Source organism: Rutilus rutilus (assembly GCF_951802725.1).
Source record: "Rutilus rutilus genome assembly, chromosome: 16".
In the NCBI taxonomy this organism is placed as follows: Eukaryota; Metazoa; Chordata; class Actinopteri; order Cypriniformes; family Leuciscidae; genus Rutilus; species Rutilus rutilus.
In genome coordinates, this window is record NC_140224.1 from 23,295,440 (window position 1) to 23,322,295 (window position 26,856).

A 26,856-nucleotide genomic window follows, 5' to 3' on the forward strand; every position below is an offset into this window, starting at 1 on the left:
CATGAAGTGCTCTGAAAATGTCCTGGTAGACGGCTGCGTTGACTCTGGATTTAATAAAGCACAGTGGACCAAAGTCCTCTTTTCTGATGAGATCAAATTTTGCATCTCATTTGGAAACCAAGGTCCCAGAGTCTTGAGGAAGAATGGAGAGGCACACAATCCAAGATGCTTGAAGTCCAGTGTGAAGTTTCCACAGTCTGTGTTGGTTTGGGGAGCCACGTCATCGGCTGGTGTTGGTCCACTGTGCTGTCCACTCAACACAGCCGTCTACCAGGACATTTTCAGAGCACTTCATGCTTCCTTCAGCAGACAAGCTTTATGGAGATGCTGACTTCATTTTCCAGCAGGATTTGCACCTGCCCACACTGCCAAAAGAACCAAAACCTGGTTCAATGACCATGGTATCACTGTGTAATTACTGTGTGATTTCATGTAATATTCTAATTTTTCGAAATCCTGTTTTCGTGAGTTCTATGAGCTGGAAGCTCATGTATTATGTATTGTATTATGTACAAATAAACAACTGAATACTTGAAATCGTTTAAGTTGTCAGCCCTGAATCTATAATCTATGGAAGTTTAACGTTTTGAATGGAATTATGGAAATAAATAAACTTTTCCATGATATTCAAATTTTTTGGAAAGGGTCTGTATATGGTAAACAATATATTGACACTACTGTAATATGATCTCACTATTTTTTGCAATACTGTTTCGGACATCTATTTTTTTGTCATTTCTGATATAAAAATTAATAGATATATGGTTTGTTGATTAACTATTAAAATAAGATGGATTAAATGCTAGTCAAATGAATTAAAATTAATAGATGCAAAATTTATTTTTGCTTTTCGTTGTACTTGTACAATGACAATAAAGTATCTTAGTTACTGCATTATGAATGAACTGTTTATTTAAATTAATTGAAGCAAAGATGAAGCACTTGTATTATTATTTTTATAAATGCATTTTTGAGAGTATTGAACCATTTACTTGAAGTCGTTATGAAAAGTTGTGATGGTCTTTTCTTTCCTATAGTAAAGTACTGTATATCCGAGTGAAACATTTTTTGTTTTTTTTTTATTAGAAATTACAAGGGCACATGATTTTTATTTTTTTTTATGTGCTTAAATCATTTTTAATAAATACTTCAATATCCCATAAAAACAATAACTGCCAATTTGGATTTCAAGGTGACTTTTAAAAAAAATAGTACCAAAGTGAATATAATTTGTAAAATATTATTATTTCAAAGTGTATCTCCTACTAAAAACCCTTCTTAAGCTGGTCTTTGACTCCAGCTTAATGTTTGTTAGACAACGCATTATTCATCATTAATCAACAGTTGTAGTTATCATGTCCAGCATGAATAAGCCTCAGTTTGGGTTTGTGTAATAGTGGAATGGAATGGAAGGGGATGGGGAGGGTGGGGTAATGTTACAGTCTCGTCAGTAAAAGTTTACCCACACGCTGGGAGGAACCATTCCCTTCGCCAGCCGACCCACACAAGACACATTTGAGCTCAATTCTCTCCCTCTCCTCTGCACAACCTTTCCCTCAGATATGCTCAACACAGAGCGGATTCAGCACACTACATCAGGAACTAAACGCGGTCCTCGAAAAGAGCACATCTCAGGTACGTGGACGTTCCGTTTTACTGAAATTGATTAACATATTCGAAAATGTGCTTATTGACGAGGCTTTCTTGTAGACCTTGCCGAATTAAACGCGATTTCAGCTGCTGACGTTAGTTACACTGACCCGGGCCGTTCAATAAACGCAGGGAATGAAGCGTCTAAGGGATGAACTTGTGAGATAACGGTCTCATGCATCTATCGTCCCTTAGGCTAATGTCCCTGCATCTATCACAGAATAAATGACCACGAATACGGCTGGAATGATATTGTGGACTGAGATGAATTGCATTGATGATTATCAGCTAATTTGTTGCTTTCCGCTGTGGAAAAAAAAAGATAGTCCAGAAGGCAGACAGCTTGCTGCTTGTCTGTAAATTGTGTGCTTAGGGGTCGGGCGCAGTGCGCAAGATGTGTGTTACATTAGAGAGGTAAAGGGTGAAGTGAGCAGATTGTGTGCAGAGGAGAAATGGGCTTCACGTAGCATGCCATTATAACTTTGATGTCAAGTTTTGTGGAGACGGATTTTCTGTAGCCTATCCTATTTCAGAAGTGCTCAAATCCACAGCTAACAACAACTCTTTTTTTTTTTTTATGTTTAAAACAACATTCATGTTTTGATATATCCTACACGCACGCCTGGCGCCATCATTTTGGTGTCACTCGCACAATCCAAAACTAGGGGGTGTTGTTTATCCCCCTAATTAGCATACGTCACATATTAACAGGCTGTGTTTTAAGTGTGTTTTCAAACTTTTCAATAACCATATAAGTTTCGTTTGGCCAATATAAGTTAGCAAATTCCCACCTGGCGGTTAAAAGGCGCTCGCAAATCGCGTTCATCAGGAGATAACCATAACAACATCGTTCCGAACTAGCGTTAAGGCCCTTCACACCAAGAACGATATTATCGTCCACATTAACACACCATATGGTTCTGTTTATTTTAAGCACGCGCTTCAGTTCTGTCATCTGCTGATTTAAATGAACTCTTTAAAGCAGGATGGATTCTTATTGGCTGTCAATGTTCAGCTAGAAAAAGTCATTATTAACCTGATATAGGATCATCTTTCTGCACCGTTATCGTTATAGTTGCTGCGCGGACTCTGCTATTGTTTTAAATTAAGAATGATTTTTAAAACTATATTTTCATAGTTATAGTTATGATACTTCTTGGGTGTGGACAGCCCTTTATTATTTGACACATTGTTACACAAAATAAAAAAAGTTACCAAGTTGACTGGGGACCCCAAAAAAGTCGACCTCTCTGAAACCGATAGTAGCCTATTCCCGTATTATACCTGTGTGAATGGAGATCAGGCAGCTTCTATTGGTTGTGTCAGCAGTTGTTGTTAAACTGTTCAGACAAACAGCCTCCTGTTGTGTTGACACTGGCTGGTTACAGTGAATAACATCAAAGGGCATGTGTCTCACGTGCAGAGGAAGCGACCTGTGTCAGTTCGCGGGATGCGAACAGTGAGGTGCGAGGTCAACAACTCTGCGCCGGATGGTAACTCCACTCAGTTGGGAAGCTACTGTTCAAAAGCAGGGCTGCTTTTGGTTGACCTTGACTTGGATGCCAGCAGTGCAGAGGAGTCTGGTTTAGAATGAGCCCTTATCTATGTGAAGGGATGTTTTGTGATCAGAGTAGGCAGAATGTACAACAGGTCTTTTGATTGCCATTTGCCAAGGTCCTGTTAAGAGGCTGTTGGAAAGGACCTAATCAAGCATATCTGTCTTCGTGTGGTTTACAGATCTTTGTTTTCAAAAGCAAGAATGTGGACCATTTGTTATAAAGCTTCGCATGTTGGAAGCTGTTGTAAAAAGGTGAAGAAGCAAAACAAATGGTTGATCACAATAAAATGTGAATAGGTCAAGTTGATGCCAAAAGGATCAAACGATCAAACAAATGTCTAATGTGAGGGAAAGATATATATTGGTCTATCGATATATTTTCCACCCACATTACAGCTTTCTTTGGCCAAAGGATCAAATAATGAAAAAAAGCTGTAATGTTGGGGGAATATATATATATATATATATATATATATATATATATATATATATATAAACATGACTATTTTATGTTTTTGAAAGAAGTCTCTTATGCTCATCAAGCCTGCATTTGATTAAAAAAATACAGAAAAAACAATATTGTGAAATATTAATACAATTTAAAATATTGATATTTTCTATTTTAATATACTTTACAATATATTTTATTTCTGTGATGCAAAGCTGAATTTTCAGCATAATTTCTCCAGTCTTCAGTGTCACATGATCATTCAGAAATCATTCTAATTATGTTGATGATTTATTATCAATGTTGGAAACAGTTCTGCTGCTTAATATTTTTTTATAACCTGTGATTTGTTTCAGGATTCTTTGATGAATAAAACAAGATTTATATGGTTAGAAATATGTGCTGTTTTTTAAAAACTTTTTATTAATCAATTAATCCTAAAAAAAGTATCACAGGTTCCAAAAATTATATATATATGAAGCACTGTTTCCAACATTGATAATAACGGAGTATCAAATCAGCATATTAGAATGATTTCTGAAGGATCATGTGACACTGAAGACTGGAGTAATGATGCTGAAAACTCAGCTTTGCATCGCAGAAATACATTTTATTTTAAAGTATATTAAAATTGTAATAATATTTCTCAATATTACTGTTTTTTCTGTATTTTTGATCAAATAAATGCAGGCTTGAGCATAAGAGACTTCAAAATAGCTATAGGCCTGTTAAATCAGGCCTATTTTGAAGGCAGTTATTGTAATTCAATTTAGTATTTAGTCAATATCACTTGTATATAGTTATCCATAAATATCCATATTGGTTGACCTCAAGATGTGCTTTTTTCTTTCACAGAACTTTATCTTCATCAAGTGACACTGAACTAAGAACATGTACATCCAAAGTATAGTCTACTTAAGTATTCCTTAAGTCTAAAGGAAAGGTAGGGCAATGGAAGGACAGAAGAGGAAGAGAGCTGAATCACAGAGCATCACTTATCTATACGTGGAGAAAAGGCTGGAGTCTGTTTCCTGGAAATGTGCTGATACCACTGATGCACACATGCAAGTGATGAGGGTTGTTCATTACTGAACAGACTGATGACATAATTCTTTCCTAATTTTAAAAACTGCTCAGTTAATCATTCAGATTTCAGTGGAATTTTAGGCACTTTACAGTGGTGTGCTCATTTGTAAACATAGAGCGTACAAGACCTAATCCATAATAGAGATTAATGAATAGAGTTGCCTCATTCAAAAAACAGAGAATGTTCTTACAATCTCCTTTTTTTTTAGTAGCATAGGGCAAATCATTGCACAGGTTCCCATTAAGATCATGAATGTAATCGAATAGCCATTGCTCATTAAAAGAATAGATAACATCAAAGTATACGTTTGTTTTCAATTCTTGCCTGTGTTGGAAAAGAAAACAGAACGAGAACAGAAGATACCTGAAGTTCCATAATTCTGACACTGCATTTGAAAATCTGTGAATATAATATTTAAAAAAATTGCCTTAATTTTTTTTTAGAAACTTCACCTCAGAACAGTTTATCAAAAACATAAGTTTGATAGATATACTACTATCTAATTACAATAGTTTGAGTTGCATATTGGTCGACATTAGGGTGCAAATTTGCAATAAAATGTAAAAGACAAGCTTTCCCCCCACAAGTTCCTTATATATTGCATAGTAATGAAAGCTGGTGGATCAACAATTTAACTGCTTTAAGATCAGAAGCATTTTGGTTGTGATAAACATTTAACAAGCTAAGTGCAACCATCTGCAGATGAAACTGTGCAATGAAATAGCGGCCTAATGGTAATTAAAAGAGATCCAGGGTAAAGGATTGGTAATAGCTCTTGCATATGATGATGTCATACATTAGATTAGAGGCCTTAAACTCATATGGAAAACAGATGGACCACTGAACTTTCCAATGCTCCTGTATGGATTCCTCTGGTCAAATACATTAGCCTGAGATGATTAAGCTCAGGGGAGGAATAGAAACTGATAAGAATCACTGGTCAGCTTTTTTCCTCTGATTATAACAGTAACCTTCTTCACTGTTCAATGTTTGAAGGGTATATGAGCAGAAGTATTAGCCCTATGTAGTACTGGTTTTAGGTGGCCCATTCAGTTTTAAGTGTAATTACTTTGCCGTTTATTTGTTAATACTAAATTGTAGGCTTTTGCAGTTTCAGTGATAGTCTATAGTCACCAAGTTTCCTTGTCTGTGCTGTTTAACACAGTGGTGTTTTTTGAAACGTCTCTAAGCTTCTTCCCCTTCATTTGAGATCATATTATTTGGCAGGATAAGAGCGTAATTAGCAGAATGCCTGTGTATGCCAGTCCTTTGATCAGAGTGTTTTTAACTGATAAACCTTGTCACTGTCGTCTCTTTGTAAGTCAAGTCTCATCACTCGAAATATGTACAGCCATGCGGGTTAGTTCATTAGAAACCCTGTTGTGAATAAGTCGTACTTATCGTCAGTGTTAAGACCATGAATAAGTCGTGCTCTGTGTGTTGTTTGACTGTTGCTTTTTATAAGCATGCTTTTGTAGACGTCCTCGGTCAAATCGCTGAACCTTCTACAAGGCCTAACATAATCGTTTTTCCCCTCACGATTAGGTTGTTATATATTCTTGTGGGTTTTGGATCATCTTTCTCAAGGCCTTTGTGCTTCCTGACATAAACAAGAAGATTTGGCGTACAAATCACGAATGTCTCAAATGACATTGAAAATGTCACCCATTAGTGACAGTCACAGGCATATATTTTAATAGACGTATAAATTTTGATTTGTTTCAGTCAAGTGCTGACCATTCTGTTCAGTTTAAATTGCCACATTAATAGCACAAGACAGAGCAGCAGTTGACCTTGACAGTATGTTCAAGCATGGATGCAAAGACCTCATTTTGAGCCAGCACATTTCAGGACTGCGAGGAGAGAAACGGCACTTTATGCTTTTAAATGTTTAGTTAGGTTTAAATGACGAGTAAATAAACCCAGCTTGGCTCAAAAATCTAATTTCTGTATGAACTTTTTAAATCTGTTGGAACAAATTTTATAAAGATGGCATGTAGATCTAGATCTTACACAATCTATTGTAACTTTTTGTAGTATTTTTCAGGGTTGTAGGAGAACATGGAGAACTGAGTTGTACTGTAGGTTTGACTCTGTACTGTTCAGCTGTGGTTAGTTCCAGCCTGGAAAAGCATTACTTCCTACTTTGATGATCCTCTGGTCCTCCTGCCAATTGAATTACCAGACTTTGAAAACATTTCTTTAGTGCTGCCAGTGACACCATGATACTTGTAGGCTATTGTTTGAAACCCCGCTTTTCAAAGAAAGCAAAATGGCTCCACGACCACAGCTCAAACAAAACAAGAGCTGTTTAATGTTTTTTTTCCTCAAAAGCTGTAGCTTTGGTCTGTCACTAAGAGAATAGAGGCATAAATAATTTGGTGGCAACTATGACCATCACATACTTTAAAAAATAACCTGAAGGCATAGACATCCGCAGCAAGCACTACATTCAATATACGTTAAATAAATCTTTCTTCACTTCCTCCATTATTCTCTTTTGCATTAGCTTTTGTACTGCTCTGGTTCACCCAGTTTTTTAATGTTTCAGAAATGTCAGTAAAATAAACAGTAATATTATAAAATATCATTATAATTTAAAATAACTGTTTTCTCTAATTATGATGTAATTTATTCCTGTGATGCAAAGCTGAATTTTCAGCTTCATTACTCCAGTCTTCAGTGTCACATGATCCTTCAGAAATCATTCTAATATGCTGATTTGCTGCTCAAGAAACATCTCTATTTGTTATCAGTGTTGAAAACAGTTATGCCACCTAATATTTTTGTGGAGACTGTGATACATTTATTCAGGATTCTTTGATGAATAGAACTTTCAAAAGAACAGCATTTATTTTAAATTAGTCCTGTCAAATCGATCAATCGCATCTTACATAAAAGTTTTTGTTTATATAATATGTGTTATATTATTATATATGCATTATGTATGCATATAATATGTATGTATACCTATATACACACATATATTGTGTGTATATGTATATATATATATATATATATATATATATATATAATTTACATATAAATATAATAATATATATACGAACATATATTATATAAACACAAACTTTTATGTTAGATGTGATTAATCGCAATTAATAGAGCTCTTATTTGAAATAGATTGTTTTTATAACAATGTAAAAGTCTTTACTGTCACTTTAATGCATTCTTGCTGAGCAAAAGTATTAATGACTTTCTAAAAATAAAATCTTATTGACCCTAAACTTTTGAATGGTAGTGTATGTCTACCATTCTATTAAATATATGAAGCATCTATTCAATTACTGTAATGTAAATGTGAAAGGCTTATTCAAGCCATCTGCCCCTGTCTCTTGAAATGTGCACACATCCTCAGGAAGAAGAGGTCAACAGTGATGATGTCACAGTGTTTACGATGAAGCGCCTGTTGTCCGAGTGTGAACACGTGCCTGTTAAGGGACAGTGTAGGAGTTCCTTGTGGATGGACTGAACAATGAAGGGGCGAGGCACTGAAAGGACTTTTTATAGGACAGGGTGGACATTGTATTGTTTGTTATAAAACATATTATTTTGGTTAACCATAGACACTCAGAATCCCTATTTACATTTGACTCAGTGAATGAGATGATGCTGTGTCATGGTACAGTGGCTGTGCTCTCAGGCTTAAAACTGCGTTGGCCATTACGTTCATGTTTATGGCACTTATTAGGCAATCTGTGAGGAGACATTAGTCTGATGAGGTCGTTCATCATAAGCTTCATCGCAGTTGTTCTGTCACTCCAGAGACTGGAAGTTAACATGAAATCAAAATTGACCTTATTTACTCTCTAATACATGTTCCTGGTCTTAATGTGCACGATTCATTGATTTATGTTATTTCAAAGAATACAAAATATTGTATTCTTTCTTTTTCATCTGACATGCAAGTCAATCATTTTTTTACTCAATTCCCAGTCAATGAAGCTTGCTGTACATCTTAATCACACTTTTGCATAATAACTTTTATAAAAAAGCTTAGCAAAAATTCAGTAAATTGACCGATTCTGAGTGAAAATGTAATTTTTTAAAATTATTATTATTGGGCTTTCTCTTTTGGTCTTTTTTTCTTTCACAAACACATACCACAAATCTGACTAAGTCTAAGAATAAAGAGTTGACACCAAACTGTCATGGCGGCAGCTCTGGGCTCTGCAGGACTGCTGGTGAGGGGGGTGTGAGGCAGGCCAGACCTAAAAATGTGTGATTCATTTATGAGGGAAGGCAGTGCTGGCTCCACAGGCAAACCTTGCAGTCTATAGAGGAAAAGAGTTCAGTTTGCTCTGAGGTAAGAGGCCCACCACCTTTATGGGTTTTATCTTTAGCATTTAGCTGCAAATAAGGGATTTTACACGAAGTGGGTGACACAAAGAGGTGGTCTTCAGCATTTCTTGCTGGAAAACGAAATCTAAAGTTCTCAATATCTGCGTGGAATTAAATGATTCACTGCTATTGTGGCGTTTTGGCTCAGAGCAGCCTCATGACATCACTGGTCTGTCTGCGCTTTTGTTCGTTTTTAGCTTGTGACATGTGTTAGCCATAAAAGCAGGTCATTAATAAAAAAAAAAGCAATGTAGTCTAGATCACGTATCTGCAATTTTATGAATTTACTCATGCTCTAAGAGGCAGTTTGTCATCGAGAAAACGTCAGCTGTGCTCTGAAGCAGGCAGACATTTCTATGCTATTTAGAGTCTCCATGGACCTGGCTTGAATTGTTTGAAGTCTTAGGCTTTTGAATTTATTGTGTTGCAATGGGATGAAGACATAGATATTTTGGGTCTTTTCTTCCCTATTGTGACATAAATCCGAGCGAAACTGCTTCTTTCTTCTCGAACGAGATTTTTTTTTAGTGCGTGACATGATTTCGTCCATCTGGAATTGATTGGATTGTTGTTGTTTGCTAATTGCTGTGATGTCATGTGAGTGACAGGTTGCTGGAGGGGAGGGATTATTGCCCTCCTCTCAATCCAGTGCACGCGTCATCAGAGAAGAGATGTCATCGAGGGGGAGGGAAAGTTAATGTTTTTAATTAAAGATTAATATGGTGCATGAATGAAAAAATAATGATGTGCACCGATAAATTATTTATAAATATTTAAATATAAGAATTTACTGACAGCTGCTCACCAGCTGATATGAACCACAGAAGTTTGTGTAAAACCTATGATCGTGTTATCCAGCATTATTTGAGAATTACGCAAAGAGCATCTTTTGCTTCAATTGAATAACTTCTGAACGACTGTACAAAGGATTTCACATGATCAGTGCCACAAATTTAATTATTTGATTAGTGAGATGTACAGTAAATGTGTGTGTGTGTGTGCGTGCGTGTGTTTGCAGGTGGACTACATTTTTCTGAATGACATGACTAGTGTTAATGAATGTCATTGATAAAATTCACATTAAGAATTTTCCATGTGGCAGTAGAGATGGAAACTCTTCCTTTGTGTTTTTTTCGTTTTTTTTTTTTTTTTTGCTACATTTGTCAGTGTGAGTGTCTGCAAGAGGAGACGTAAAGTCTTTTTTTTATTGCCCATTTTGACCTCTGTGTGTGCTAGATGATGCTGTGAGAGGCAGTTCTCTCTAAGGGCTTTTAATGGTGAATGTGGATCAGTCTGGAGTATCTGGGTTGGAAAGTGTGAAAATGTGAAAGTCATACCTCTGCTAACTGCTTCCTTCAACTTCTGACAAACATCATTTAGATCAAAACAGACATTTTCTTTTGGAAAAATGTGGTATGAAAACATGCCTATCTGTTTCAGTGCCATCAGAAAAATCTCAATCTCAGTCCGTATCTTCTAACATGTAAAATTGTAATATGGTAGAAATGATTCATTCATAATCGCAAGGTTGCGGGTGTTTTTATCGATTGTGGTGATTATTGTCATTGACAAAATTTTTTTAATTAGGCCTAATCATGTTTTTTCCATAAAATGTTCTGCTTTAGCTTGTTTAAGGGAGATTACAGAATCGGTCAGCATGCAAAGCTGTGAGAACATTCAGGTATTGTGGAAGTCTAAGCTACCATTTGGACTTCAGCCTCAGCAGATCAATGAAATAACTGTAATACTTACAATGGTGGGAGATTGCAGGCAATTTTGTTTTCTCTTACTCTCTCAGTGTGTGTGTGGTTAGGACAGGTTAGGTCTTTTCCTTAGTCTTGCTCAGACTTTTCAAGGCAGGTTTTGTTTTGGTTACCTGTTGTCTACACCAGTAGGCAGAGGTGGGACAAAGTCATTGTTATGCAAGTCACAAGTAAGTCTCAAGTCTTTGCCCTCGAGTCCCGAGTCAAGTCGAGTCAAAGATGAGGCAAGTCCCGAGTCGAGTCAAAAGTCAAAGCCAACAAGTCTCAAGTCGAGTCCAAAGTCCTACCATTTTAGTTTCGAGTCATTTCAAGTCCTCTTACCACAGAAATAAAATGTATACAAATCATGTACGTCTGTAAGATTTGTATTTATTTAAACCTCTTTTTATACTTTGATTTATAATCAAATACAGTAAAAAACAGAAAATTTAATTTTCACAAAAACTGCTTGTATTTCAACAGCATATTGCACTAGAACAATGCACAGCATGCAGCTTCAGTCCTGTATTGTATTGACCTCATATTGCAAAACAGTTTAACTTTCAAATAGACATGGGTCGTTTTAGCCTAAACCTTTTTAAACATGTCATCAATAAAATCCTCACTCCTCAAAATTATCACTTCTGAAAAACTGGACCAACCTGATAATATAATTGGAATGCGTGTTGCAGTGCGTATGCGGTGCAAGACCAGCACGCGCGATAGTGCTTTCACATATGCTGCGTTTGCAGTGCGTGATCCGCGGCTGTACCACAAATACATACTCATTGTATTTCAAATCCAGAAGTTATTAGCATCTTTTATTTAAAAAAAAAATTGTGTCAGCATTGCGATTCTCTTTGTATACACGTATACACTCTTTAATAGACGTATTCACGTTTAAATACAATTTAAACAACGTATTATTTAATGCATTACTCTTATATAATTATATATTAAGTTGCTCAAACAAGTGGTAAAATATTTAACCATGTACTTATATTAAAATCGCATAGCCTACATTTTAAATTAACTTAAAATTGACAAAAACAGCAGACTCATACTCTTTCTTTTGCATAATTTAAATCTTTATACAATAAATCTCGCATGTCACAAAGAACTTGTTTTTCCACCTCCACGAATGAGACGAGTGTTATGTTGCCTTGTTGAAATATGTATTTTCCCTTGATTTAGGCTACCCCGGTCTTACGTCTCAGCATTGCGATTCTCTTTGTATACATATACACTCTTTAATAGACGTATGCACGTTTAAACACAATTTAAACAACGTAGGCCTATTATTCAATGCATTACTTCTACTTATATTAAGTTCCTAAAGCAAGTGGTCAAATATTTAACCATGTAGGCTACTTGTATAAAAAAAACAGCCGACTCTCATGCCTTTTATTTTATATTTAAATTAATACAATAAATCTTGCATGTCACAAGGAACATGTTTTTCCACCTCCACGAATGAGACGAGATTTGTTCATTATGTCGCCTTGTTGAGGTAAATTGTAGTTTTCCTTGCTTTGCCCTGGTCTTAAGTGAAAATAGTATTTAATTAAATACATTTATGGTGAGATTACTACATTTTATTTAATTAATCACATTTATGGTGAAATTACTAAATTTTTAGGTCAATCTGTGTTCATGTTGACCACGAAACATGCGCTGTCACTTTAATTCAGCGCGTGCAGCACAGCAGAAATAGACTCGGTGCGGAAACGATCTCTGCACTGCTGTATACGCACCGCACCTGGAACGGATTGACGGACTGCAACCGCGTGCAGTGTTAAAGCTCTAACCTGTTAACATGGGTACGGAAAAAAATACGCACCCGCTGGCGCATACGCACTGCAAACGGAGTATGTGTGAATGTGAAACGGGCGTTAGATGCTGTCGAATCAAAACAACGTGGGACTACAGTGATTGGATGTCGTGCAGGCAGCGCGCGCGCTCTCTGCATGCATACAGGTGGTGCACATTTTTTTTCACAGATGCAGATAAACTGAGAGCGGCGCGGCCATGTGGACATTTTTTCCCCCAGTTTTCATGGGAAGTAGCAAGTCTTCTCGAGTCAAAAGGCGCAAGTCCAAGTGAAGTCACGAGTCATTGATGTTAAAGTCCAAGTCGAGTTGCAAGTCTTTGTACATTTTGTCGAGTCGAGTCTGAAGTCATCAAATTCATGACTCGAGTCTGACTCGAGTCCAAGTCACATGACTCGAGTCCACACCTCTGCCAGTAGGCCTACTACTTTTTAATCTGTTGCATGTTCACATGTAAATCTGATCTCATGAGATTAGGTTTCATCACAATCTGAATTACCATCATTGTAATATGGGTTTTAAATAATGTAGTTGATATTTTCTATCTTAACTTAACATTCATGCAAACCTTTTTGCGTTTTTTAATATATTCATTATTTAACAGTTTTATTAAACCGTTTTCCTCATTGGGGAAATTCCTTATTTCAAAGTTCTTTCCATTGTCAGTAATTTCAGGTTTTTCTATCCTTGTATATTTAAAGATCCACACATATTCAAATATCCAAACAAACTGCATTTGTCATTAATTGTCATCTTATTAAAATAAAAGACACAAAGGGCCTCTTATAAAGTCTTTATAACAACTACTCGATTGCTAAAGTCGGAATAGTGGCTCAAGATTTTTTTCCACACCTAGGTAAGATAAAGTTTCTAAGAATGGATAGTCAGTCATTCTGGAGAGATTTTCCTTCTGGATAAAGAACAGAGGAAAGAAGAGAAGAGGGGGCAGATGGGAGAAGAGAAGACTGGGTCAGTGGATAGACAGACCGACAGCAATACGAATCGTTTCTCTCGTGGCAAGATAGGACCTTTTTGTTTTGGCTGTGAGCAGCAATCCTCTTATGAAAAAAACTGTGAGAGATAATCATTTTAACTTCATCTGTGTCTGTCTCTCTCTCTCTTTCTCTCTCCCTCCCCTCTGTCCCGTTTTCTTTCACAGCGATGGCCTCTCCTGTGCAGCTGTTCATGAGCTTGCCTCATCTGGACTAGGAGTGGAATTCATCTGACACTCGCACGGACACATACACACACACACCCACACACACACACCACTAGAAGCATAAACACACCGCGTAGCCATGTACAGCGTGGAAGACCTTCTCATCTCTCATGGATACAAAGTCCCACAAAGGAGCAGCAACAATGTCCCCGTCTCACAGTCGTCTTCCCCCCACCCTGCAACCTATGAGAAATGTCTGCCGTCACGAAGCGACAGCCGGTGTGAAATCGCTGAGAAGCGGAAAGGACACATCGGCGTGAATGGCTACGAGGGGGACCATGTTTACAGCGGTGGAGTTATCAGACAAGCTCCTGCTAGGGGATTCCCCGGTGACACTGAAAACAGGGTCAGGAAGCAGAGGACACAAGACGTGGACAACGGTAACCTAGGAGATGGACGTTTGCCAGAAGACAGCATGACCACGGACAGTGGGTGAGTTGTGCTCATGAGTTGTTTTTGACCTCTTTATCTTCTGTCCAACATTCTTGTATTGCTGCTGTCTTTCTTTCTTTTTCATTCGTTCCTTTGATCTGAGGTTTAAGCTGTCTTGCATGATGAAGAGTGTTACGTAAAGGTAGGAGCTGTCAAGGACTTCCCTTTTGCACCAGGACATATCCTAGTTTTCCCTTTTTTCTTTTTTTTGAATTCCTCCCCTGTCGCCTTTCTCCCTCCATTTCTTATGTTTTGTTTGCACTTTCTTTCATCCTCACGTCATCCTCTTTGTACTTCCTACATTTTTATGTACTCCGTTTCCTCAGTCTCACTCATTTCCCTGCACTCTCTCCTACCTCACTCCCCCTGTAGCAGATGAATTCATTAATATGTTTAGTGCAGTGCGGTTTTTATTTCCTCTCATTTCACACGGGACTGTAGTGGAATAAACACCAATGTTGTCTGAAAGCCCGCAGCACCCCCTGCTGAGCATGCTCAGTTCTGCAAGCAGAGCCAGCAGTAAACCACATGCCCCATGGCCACGAGCCCTTTGTCAGATCAATATTCCATTCCTTATAACAATCTCTTATATAACAGCATTATTAATAAAACATGGTGAATTTCTGCCTGCTGCATTGTCGCAGAGCAGCTTCAAAGACTAATTTTCTTTCGGAAAAAATTACACGAGAATGCTTAATTTTCCTTACGAATTTTGTAAAATGTCATTTTTTACCTACATTCATCAGTTAGTCAGTCATAATGTCCTTTTGTCATAGATTATGAATGTCATAAATGTCATAGATAGATAGATGTCTCTTTTGACAATTATTGGCATACTATCAAGCTATAGTGCATCTCTGCACTTTTAAGTAATTGCATGTCACATGTTTTGAGACTCAGCAGTTCAGGGCAGGAATCAGCTCCACTGCTGTGACTGTTACTAAGCTAGATTATCCTTCCATGAGTGCAGGTCAGAATTGTTTAACATGCAGATCATATGCTCTCTGCTGCCAAGATATTGGATGAGAGAACAGACCTTCAGTGCTGACTCAACGTTTTGCACCACACAAGTTAGTCATGTTCCTGCTTAAGATAAAATGCTAATTTATTTAGGTGTGTTTGCACCATTAAAACCTCCCAGTTTATTGGGGCCTTTGAGGTCTTCTGCTTTGTTGACATCATTGTCAGCATGCACCTCCTTCTTTTAATGTTAGTGTGATGTTGCCTGTGTGTTGGCATAGTGGGATTTGAACACAGATGTGTCCTGAGAAACATTTTTGAAAATCATATTTGAAATCAACAGTCATCATTGCTCCGTCCCCAAAATGCACAAACATTCAATGCAAGAGTGGGTGCTTCTCTATCATAGCTGAAGCAATGCAAAATAATGCTTTGTGAAAAATAAAGCAAAGATGAGGAAAAAAGGAGAAGAAAGGATAAAAAATTAACATACAGTACACAAGAGTAAGTAAGTACACAAGTAAGAGTTTGTTGTTAGTCGTCAGCAGGACACCAGCTTCAGACAAACAATGACACTCAAAACTGTCCTGTTACTATAGCTAACATCACAACAACAGCATATCTTGGTTCTATGAAACATAGCAAAACCAATGTTACTCATGTATGGAGCAGAAACAATGCAGCCTATGCATCTGCACCCAGGCCTTCCCGCGTAGGTCTCTCCAGCGCTGGAAAGCTTTTCTAATATTTATGCAGGTCCTAAAGCTCTGATCATAACCCTTCTTTTTCCAGTGAAATTTCATTGAAATTTTGTCTTTTGTAATGTCTCTCAGCCATCTCTCTTTTTACAGTCTTTCTTCAAATCTTCCTCTTGCTCACTCTTTCTCCTCCTCATCATGAGTGTATACGCCCCCTACTGCTGATTAACTACATGTGTGTTGTGGTGCTTGGTTCGATCCACTTTCAGTAGCTTTTCTCAGAATTTGCTTACTTCACTTTTAAGTATATTCATGTTTTTATACTGTATATAACTAGAAACAATTTCATTGTCAGTTTATTATTTGTATAAATGATTTTTGTGTCTGGACCACTGACATATAGTTGAAAACCACTGACATAATGAATCAATATGTTGTTATTAATATTTCTTAATATAAACAAGAAATTTATAGTTAAAAAAAGTACATTAAATCTCTTCATCTCACATCCTCAAGTCCTATAAATACTGCCTGCCAAAGTATGGCTTATCAAATATAACAGCTGACCTCTATTTATTTAATTCCATCTGTGTGTTTTTAATGCAGGTTTTTTGAGACCCACAGAGGAATACATTCTCAGCCTAGATCTGAGCAGGATGTGGCCTACTGGCGGAGAAGAGGTCAGGACTTTAGTGTGCTTCTGGATTATGCAGACTTCAGGGACCCACGTGGAAGTGGAGGAGGGGTTCCCAACAAACCAGAGGGCATGCAGCGGAGGCCAGAATCCGCCTTGAGCACAGAGGAACATAACCGTGAAAGACAACGGCGGGCAGAGAGCGCACGTGCCAGAGAGAGAGAGATGGCCCTCCACCAGTGGAGAATTGCTGCTGAAAGAAAGTACCAAAGTTTGGGAACAGAGGAGTGGCGTCCGATGACCAGCATGAGCCGTCATCCATCTGAAAACGAGGTGGCACAGGAGCAACGTAGGCCACGAACTGCAGAAGGAGCCGTTCCACCCAGAACCAAAAACAAGTCCCAGTCACTGCCCAGAATGGCTCTGCAATCTGAAAGCCACCAGTACTTCAGCATACCAACTGCTGGACAAGATTCATATGGGAGCTATAAGTTAAACGGCCACCACACACGAGACCCTCATGGACGGCATCAAAATGATAAAGAGTGCAGGCTGCGGTGGACTGACCGATCAGGAGCACAGTCCGCACCACTATCAAAACCCAGATTCAGCCGACCTCTCAGACCTCCATCTTACGAAGTCCACCAGCAGATGCGTGGGAGTGCAGAGATGCTCACAGGGGAGCTTGTTCCTCGTGCCAGAGACAGAACTCCACTGCCCTTCTCAAGGCAAGAGTACTTTGTACAAGAACTTGGCGGTTCTGGTGTAGAGCCCCCTGGTTATATCCCTCCTCCATCATACAGGAGGCAGTCTGTAGTTAAAGGGGCTCACAGAACTTATCCTATTTCAATGGCTAACCACCAGTATAGAGGTGACCCATTTATGCAGGGCTCTGCCATGACAGAAGTGCAGGAATGGTTTATCAGGCAAACTGGGATGGCTTGGCCAGACCATTACAGAGATGGAAGAAGAAGTATGCCCTGCAGGAGACAGGCATATCCAGGCTACAGTGAAGAACGGATGGGTAACATTCAGTACATTCCCTTTGATGACCCCCGTGTCAGACACATTTCAGGAGCAGGGATAGATGGGAACTCTTTAACGGATGCAGACAAAATCAGAAACATCAGAAATGAGATTCCGGTCAACCTCATATCTGAGAAGTCTAATGACAGTGCCTTTTCTCTCACAGAGAAACCCTTTGACCGCACTGAACCAAGTAAAAGCAATATTAGTGTCTCTGTTAATGAGGACAGTATGCACAAGGAAGTGTTGAAGGAGACAGACAATTCAAACACAATACCTGACAAAAACTGCAACAGGCATCCAGCTGCCCATGGCAATATAGTTGCTATTCAGATGACAATGCAACAAAACTCTGACCAGGGTCTGATTGAGACAGTGACACAAGTAAAGAAATTTGAGGCAAAAACTGTGGCTGAGAACAAGAAAAACTCAAAGAAGAAGCTGAAAGAGACAATGTTTTGCCTGGTTTCTGTCCCTATTAGTATGCAAGCAAACAAAAGTGTCTCTGACCCAAATAACAATCAAAAAGTGACTAATTCAATAGAAAACACAGTGGTGCAGCATGACAACCAAAATCTTATAAAAACATCAAGCAAAGAGACACATATACAGTCCAGCAGCTCCCTGTCAATTAAAAGTTCCCCTTTAAGGAAAGAGATTGTAGATAGGACACTTGATCCAAGTCAAGACAATGAATTGTTCTATGCAGGATCCTGGCCTGGAGATCAGTACAGAAACCAGGAAACTCAGACGGGCTCTCCGGAAGTTTCCAGAAATACCCATCCTCCTGCAAATGACCATCCCTCCAGTTACACAATCACTGATGATGGAACCGACTGTAGTGCCAGCTACGGATATCCCATGATAGGTCAAAAGGATCTCAATCCTTCCAGCAACAGTGCATTCTCCAGAACTGGGACTGGAAGTAGTTCAAGTATAAGGAGCCCAACTCTACCCCAGTCAGCATCAATTCCACCATCTCCAGACCGTCAACCTTTGCTGAGAAAGACCAAGCAAACAGCAGATGGTCAAGAAGTTTTTGGACAGTTCTTGCTAAAGCCAGTGAACAGACGAAAATGGGATGCTATTGGGGAGCTTGAGTCTTTTAATAAGGAAATACAGGATCATACTGGGAAGTCTCCAAATGTTGACCAGACTATAGAGGAGCTGGATGATGCATTGAACAGTATTTTGGAGCTGAGTGACACAAGCAGAGAGGTCAACAATACAAAACAAGAAACCACCCCAGTTCACGTGAAGAAAGAAACTGTTCAGCAGTCACATATAGTGCAGGTCACAGAGACACAACTCAAAAGCAATAACTTAAATGTAATGTCCAATTCAGGGAAGAGAGGCCATCCAGAATACAAAGGAACAAAAAGTTATTTGTCCAAGCCAGAGGTGGACAGCCATATGCAAGAGATACCTGTCACCAAAACTGATAATTATGTCAACTTTGAGATTCTGCACAGTGAGGACACAGATCCAGAGATGCATCGGCAGGATATCCCAGTGCCAAAGGAGTGTATGCTTAAGGATGTTGGTTTAACAGTATACACTGCCGTTCCAGACACTGTGACCTCTGGATCCCCCACATGCCTGAGTCCTGAGTCACCTATGCTAACCAGCCCTTCAGATAACTCAGAGATGTGTGAGACCTTGCAGATTACATCATCAGACAGTAGCGGAGATCTGAGCAGGCACAGCCCTGAGTTTGCCGATGGTACTCAAAGCTTGAACAATAATAATGCCTTCAACTCCAAAGCCCTCAAAAAGGAAGCTGGGAGAGAAAGCACAGAGGTTGCTAGATCAGGGAGGTCCTCACGCATCCATGTGATCAAGAGTCTTCATTGTAGGTTTAAGCCAAATTTTGAGGATGATGATGACGACGAAAATTTTTATTCAGATTATATGAGCTGGAGTAATGAAAAGACCTTGGCAGATGAACATCTTGAGACTCTTTTGAGTCAAGAGAAGGCCAACAGTATGCAGACCGAAGACCTTAGTAATCTGTACGAAGTCCAGTGTGCCAAAGGCATTCCTGAAAATGAATCCATTGAACAAAGGGCTGCCAGGATTCTTGGCATTGCTGTGCCAGTTGAAGCCTTGGTTGTTGATCAGGTTGATGGCAAACCAGTAGAAAGTAATTTGATAACCACAGATGCTCCAGCTTTGGCAACACAAACCAAAGAGATGTGCTTAAATGAGGAGACGCAGAATGCCAGTAGAGAGTTTGAGGAGGTACTAGATAGGTGTATGGAAAGTCATGGAGACGTGTCAGAGGTAGGACTAGGAGAGGAGTCTGGAGATTTACCTAGTGCTGAGAAGCACTGCCAGAGAGTCTCTTCAGTGTTGGAGCTGCCAGAGTTTCCTCCGAGTAACTTATGCTTGTCGCTTCCACTGGCCGAGGATGAGGAATTGACTCTTAGTGTAAGTAAGGGAAACAAGAAGGAGACCGTTAATGCTGAGATAACAGAAGCGCCACAGGACCAGTTGCAGGTTTATTGCTCATCTCCTCTGCCCCTCTCATTCACAAATGATCAAGCATCCCTGGAGTACGATGTCTATGCAAAAGAAGAAAGCTCTCAGTCATTAGTGAGAACTATCACCAGGATCACCTTGGCCAAAGAGACAGGCTTGGAAGAAGAGGGAGAACTAAAAGAATCAACAAAAGTGGATGAAACACTAGTGGAAGAGAACCAATATGGTGAGAATGCAGTCGGAGAAAACAAAGACATGACAAGTTATATGCAAGAAGAGGATGAGGAAAGGGTTCAGGAGGAAGTGTTAGCTGAAGAGCTGATACAAGCCAGATCAACGCAGCAACCAAAGACTATGGCACGTCCAATCCCACTACCCCGTAGTGGCATGGTAGCCAAGCGAGAGATCACTCTGCCACAAGGATTCAACATGGATAATACAATGTCTGCAATAGAGGATGATGAGAAGCTGTTTATTTCAGGTCAGTACACTAAATTCAGCATTCATAACGTTAAAAACATTTTTAATTAAATGCTATATAAAATGTTTTAATCATATATGGAAACAAGATTTTCTCAGTTTCATTAAAGAGTAGATACATCTTAGCTTCATAATAGTTCCTATTAAAGATGTTGATAACAATCGGCAAATAGTCAGCTTAGCTGTTGTTTAGTTTGTAATAGTTAAACACTTCATAGCAGTCTGCTTCCAATATTACAGTTTTGCTTTATGTATTGTGTGATGTCTATTATGTGAAGTTTATTACTAGGAAAGGTCACCTTAAGCAATATGTTTTAATTGGTGTGGTATAAAAAAAAAAAAAAAAAAAACCTGGACAGACAATCAACTTCCAGTGGAAATAATGATTGTTTTTTTTCCTGGCATATTCTGTAGCATTATGAGTTGCCAAGCCACAATAACTGGTCTTAAAACTTGAGGGCAATGAGCAATGAGTTTTTTCACCACAAGAGGGAAGCGTGGTATGATTTATATTCATTGCCATAACAAATCAGGCGAGAATAGATAATGGACCAAAACAATCATATTATATTATATTATATTATATTATATTATATTATATTATATTATATTATATTATATTATATTATATTATATTATATTATATTATATTATAATAAAAACAAATTTTTTTTCAAAAAAGAAGTTTACTCTAAATTTATATTGCTCTTCTTTTCTAGTAGACATATAATGTCATGCTATGGTATTGAGTCAAAGTGATTAATATAATTTTTTGTATTTGTTTTCAGATGGATACGACCCCAGTCATGTGGAGAGAGTCTGAACTTGGACACGGTCAGAGCAAACTCTGTGACTTTTACTGGAATACAGGCTGTAAACAAACACTCATCTGAAACTGAGAATGATGTAGGCTAGAACCACTCATTTTATTGAAAATAGTCAGAGAAGTTTATAAGCAGGCAGATAGACTTCATGTCAAGACTATTAATCCTGGGAATTTCTATGACCTGTTAATGGCTGGAATAGCTAAGATGTCTATCAATGAGATATGAATGTATAATGTATATCAAGTAAAGCTCAGATATTACACAAATATAGCTACAAATCAGTCTGTACAGACTTAATAATTTTCTAAAGTTTCTCTGCACCAGCAAATGCTGGAGTTCTGTTTGGCTTTCACAGAACACAGGGTCATTGTGCCAACAGCAACAAGAAAGACACAAAAGCTTGCACTTCTCATTTTCTGCAGTATTACCAATGAGAGAAAGGAGAGAGGCCTTGATGTAACAAAGCAATGAACTGAACTGGCGAGGTAGCAGCTGAATCAGTGACATTACACTGTGCTTTTAATCACAGAAAAATATTTTTGTAAGAAATGTTAAAAGGATAGTAAGAAACCATGTATGTCACTGTGGTAAAACTGCAATATAAAATTATTATTATTATTATTATTTGCAAATTATGGATAGGATGCTTTTACCCAAAAGAGGCAGCTAAGAAGAAAGGTGAAGAGAGGCAAAGATTTAAAGATATTTTGTGTAAAATCTTGGTCTTCAGCAACTTTAATCTTAACTGCAGTGATTTTAGTTTCCATAGTAATTGTTTTAAAATTACTCCCTGCACTTAAGAGTTTTCACATCTCATATGCAGTTTGAGCTTTTCAGAGTAGCAATCTGACAATGTATCATCTCACCACAAAATGCAATAAAAAAAAGAAGAAAAATGTATTTATTTTTATCAAGCTATCAACAATCTGTACAGATGAAAATATATTTGAAAAAGTGGATTTTATTTTACCTTGTGAGTTTGTTTGCTTGATTACAATCATTATGGATATATCATATCTGAATGTCTATTATCCTGTATTACTCTGGCAATGAATGATTCTTTTATTGTGCCGTGTGGCGTGCTTTTTGTTGCACAGATGTCAGAAATTGTTATGTTTCTTTATGCACAAATGAAGTATTCTGAATCTTAAGTCCATCTCAGTTCTAAAAACTTATATTGTGAGTATACCTACCAGATGTAGTGTTTGTTAACTAGTTTACCCTTGTAATTGCTTGGTTACTTTCTGTTATGACTCTGTACTTGCATAGTTGAGGTGGACAACAGTTGCCCAATGATATTTCCATCACATGGTTTTTATAAATGCAGTCCAAAGTGCACTAAAATGAATTTAAGTAAAAACAAATTAGCGCATCCAAAAAACAGAAATAGTCGTCTCTGCCAAAAACTCCAGTAAAGTCATTGCCTCCATTTACTCTGAATATAGTTATTGTTGTGGATAAAGTGTGCAAATACCATAATGTTATAATAATATTACTATTGATATTTGCCATAAGCATAATTATAATAAACCATGAATTCATGAAAAAAGATGTTCTGTAGTCAGTGGATAGGGAAAAAATAAGACTTAGCATTAATCACATTTACTTTTTGTAAGTTGGCATCACATTTTTGTTGTAAGTAGTCCTTGATTGTTTATACCATTTTGTACAATTTTGTTTTTCAAAACAGATGATTATATTGTTGCATATAACGTATATGGCATTTAATATCTTTTTCTATTTTCATACAGAAACTGTACATGATTATTTTGTATTGAGTTGGAACTGATTTGCCTTCTCTGCATGAGATAAAAGATGTAAACTGGGGTCAGGAAAAATGTTTTGCATACTATTGCATTTGGTACTACATTAAAATATATTCATTATATTACATTGTGCACATTTTTATCCTGCTAAAAAAAGCTTTGAACAATATTTAAATTCAAAACAAGCTATTTTTGAATATTTTACAGAAAGTTTACTGTGCACCTCAGTACTTGTGTCTTTGAAGTATTGGGTGAATGTGAATGAAATATTTGAGAGGAAACTCCTTTGTACATTATAGTAGATTGCTCATTAATAAACTCCTTGCATGGACTTTTGTTTTATTTTCATCTATTAATAATTGTATGTGTAACATGGAAAGGAGAAACAATTTGCTTGTTTCCTCTTTAACAGGTTTATAAAGAGTCATATATAAAACAAAACACAATTCACATGTTTGGACTATAGCAGCGCTTGCATTCTTCTGAAAAAAAAAAGGATGATTCTCTTTTGCAATGCATTTAATGTGTAAATAAAGTGTTCCTAGAAACAAACATATACATGATAATCAAACACATTTGTTGAACAAATGAATGCCAAGTAATAAAGAAAACCTTTTTCTCATTATTCAAAAGTCTTTATTTTGAGTCATTATTTTGAACTTATTTTGTTTCTCACACTCAGAAGTCTGGAAGTTTTGCCATACTGTGATAAAGTTGAAATTCATCAAACATTCATTGTTGTCACTTAAAATTCATGTTTACTTTAAAATTAAAACCATTCAACTTTTATGCTTATGTTTTGTGCAATTAAAGGGATAGTCCACCCAAAAATGAAAATTCTGTCACCAATAGAGTGCTGCAGTCGTGATGTCAAAACCCATAAGACTATTTCCAGTGAGATTTTCCTATGGGATTTTTAACTTTTTTTTTTTTTTTTTTGGGTGAAATACTGTGGTAAACATAACTTACTTGTAAATTACACACACCCATATCGAAAACGTGAATTTTGAAGCTGTTATGTTTATTATAAAAACATGTTTCTAAGTAACTAGTAGATTAGAACATTAGGGGTGTGGGTGTTTGCAGTTTACATTGTTAAACAATATGTCCACTGTCAAAGTATTGTATTGTAAGTATCTGATTTTACTCATTAATTGAAAACCCCCATTATAAAAGCCCATTGGAAAATCTCAAGGGAACCACTGGCGAATTAGTCTTCCGGGTTTTGATGTCACGGCTGCAGCACTCTATTACTCACTCTTGTTGTTCCAAACCTGTATGCATTTCTTTCTTCTGCTGAACACAAAAGAAGGTTTTTTGAAGAATGTTCATAATCAAAATATTTAGGTTTCCATTTACTTCCTGCCACCATGGACGACGCTGTGCAGGAGTTGCGCCCCTCTTTGTTGACTTCTACCAACCCCACCACCACTGATTTATCTGAGGTGAGCGGTAGTCCTCCAGCTAGTTTGTTTACATCCGCTAACACTTACGCATTGAAATGAATCCTCACCTGTTTCCAACAGAGAAAGCCAAAGTGGGCTTCATTATCTCCCGTCTTTCAGGCCATGCATTACAATGGGCTAAACCCCTATGAGAGCAGGATGGAGCGTTTGGAGCTCTTCCATTAGCCTTGATTCAACCATGCAAGTGGATTGTTCACATTTACCTGTCTCAGAACGAAAACTTCCTCGTTGCTTCCTCGCAGCACTAACTCGCTGAGTGTCCTGTCCGTCCACCTCGAGTTATAATGAGTTCTGTTCATCAAACAGTCTCGGTGAGTTCTCCCCTGCATATGTCAGTGACTGTTACTACTTCTAATTTCTCTTATCTTATAGGCGCCTTCATTGACTCAGGGTCGGCGAGCAGCTTCATCTCCCAGGGGCTCAGCAAGAGATTACACTTCTGACCCATCACCTTGAACACATTGTTGGCCATTCAGTCGGTTGTGACACAGCCCCTGGGTAGAGGACAAATCACCCATCAGTCACCACCATTAGAATTGCATGTGGGGGTTTGCCACAAGGAAACCATCGTTTTCTATGTACTCCAATCCTCCACCACCTCCATCATCCTAGGCAGACCGTGGTTAATTCAGCATTCTCCTCAACTTTCATGGAAAACTGTGGAAATTCTTCCATGGAGACAGGATTGCTATAGTGTCTGTTTTATATTTCCGGTCAGCCAGCTTCTCCAGAAATTTTCCGTGACTATTCATCTAAATATGTGCTAATTTGTATTGATGACATTCTGATCTATTATTCTTCTCTCTCAGAGCACCGCAGGCACGTTCACCAGGCCCTGCAGCATCTTCGTGAGCATCGGTTGTTCCTCAAGGCCAATAAAAATGCTCCTTCCACCAAACTTTGATACATTTTCTGGGTTACATCATTGGCCCTCAGGGTGTGCAGATGGACCCGAGAAAGGTGGATGCGGTATGATCATGGCCTCTTCCACAAACCATTAAGGAGCTTCAAAGGTTCTGAGGGTTTGCCAGTTTTTATCGTAGATTCATTAAGAATTTTAGTTCCATTGCCAATCCTCTAAGCAATATCCTCAAGGGTAAACCCAAAAGTTTGAATTGGACGGAAGAGGTCAACCGAGCTTTAGAGTCAATCAAGTTGATCTTTACTACAGCCCCCATCCTTCAACATCCTGATCCGGAACTCCCATTTGTATTAGGAGTAGATGCTTCTGCCACAGGAATGGGGGCAGTGTTATCTAAGTGGAATAAATCTTCCTTTAATCTCCATCCATGTGCTTTCTTTTCTAGGAAGCTGTCCTTGGCAGAGAGAAAGTATGACATCCAGAGCATAGAACTACTAGCTATCAAGTTAGCCATGGAGGAGTGGCAACATGGGCTAGAGGGGGCCTGTCCGTCATCCACCGTGATCACAGACCATAAAAACCTAGAATACCAGAGAATGGCAAAACGGTTGAATCCACGTCAAGATTTTTTTCTGTCTCCTATTGCCCAGGGTCCCGTAATACCAAGGCAGATGCCCTCTACCGGTTCAATGCTCCAGAGCAATGTGAGGGACTGCCTCCACTGATTTTAACTCCTCAGTGTTTTTCTGTCCTATCCAATGGATCCTGGACGTGAAGATTGCCCAGGCCACCTGGTTGTCCATCTCTGCTAACATACGTCCCCACATCTTTGCAGAAGGACCTCCTAGAATCCATACATTCTTCACCTGGTTCTGGTCACCCTGGAGTCTCTCAAACCCTTTCGCTTCTTCGCAACCGGTACTGGTAGCCACAAGATCACACAGAAGGTGTCCGGTTCATCAGGTCATGTCCTGCCTGCACCATGGCCAAGAGTCCTCGCCACTTACCATCCAGCAAGCTCCTACCTCTACCGGCACCCTTGGTCACACCTAGGAGTGATCTTCATTATGGATCTACCACCATCAGACGACTGCACGACGATCATTGGTTGTAGTGGACAGATTTTCTAAGGCCTGCAAACTGATTCCACTGAAGAGCTTACTCACGGCATTGCAGACAGCAAAGCTTCTCTTTCAAAACATATTTAGAAACTTCGGCATTCCTGAAGACATTGTGTCTGACCATGGGCCACAGTTCATCTCTCGGGTCTGGAGAGCCTTCTTCCGACTGCTAGGTGTGACCATTAGTCTATCCTCTAGTTACCATCCCCAG

General features: G+C 38.3%; 1 protein-coding gene across 1 annotated transcript; it reads left to right on the forward strand.

Moving 5' to 3' along the window:
* The first annotated feature begins 1,438 nt into the window (after nucleotides 1–1,438).
* Nucleotides 1,439–23,818, forward strand: jcada (junctional cadherin 5 associated a). The gene is made up of 4 exons (XM_084434727.1): nucleotides 1,439–1,635; nucleotides 13,833–14,324; nucleotides 16,589–20,604; nucleotides 21,392–23,818. The coding sequence occupies exons 2-4, from the start codon at nucleotides 13,972–13,974 to the stop codon at nucleotides 21,424–21,426; spliced, it is 4,404 nt and encodes a 1,467-aa protein (XP_084290853.1). The 5' UTR covers nucleotides 1,439–1,635; nucleotides 13,833–13,971; the 3' UTR covers nucleotides 21,427–23,818.
* The last annotated feature ends 3,038 nt before the right edge of the window (nucleotides 23,819–26,856 follow it).

What these genes read in the sequence shown, in the direction of transcription:
- jcada (XM_084434727.1), top strand. Translation starts at nt 13,972, where the DNA reads ATGTACAGCGTGGAAGACCTTCTCATCTCTCATGGATACAAAGTCCCA. An exon ending in AGCATGACCACGGACAGTGG is followed by an intron (nt 14,325 to 16,588) that starts GTGAGTTGTGCT and finishes TTTTTAATGCAG; the next exon opens with GTTTTTTGAGACCCACAGAG. An exon ending in TGAGAAGCTGTTTATTTCAG is followed by an intron (nt 20,605 to 21,391) that starts GTCAGTACACTA and finishes ATTTGTTTTCAG; the next exon opens with ATGGATACGACCCCAGTCAT.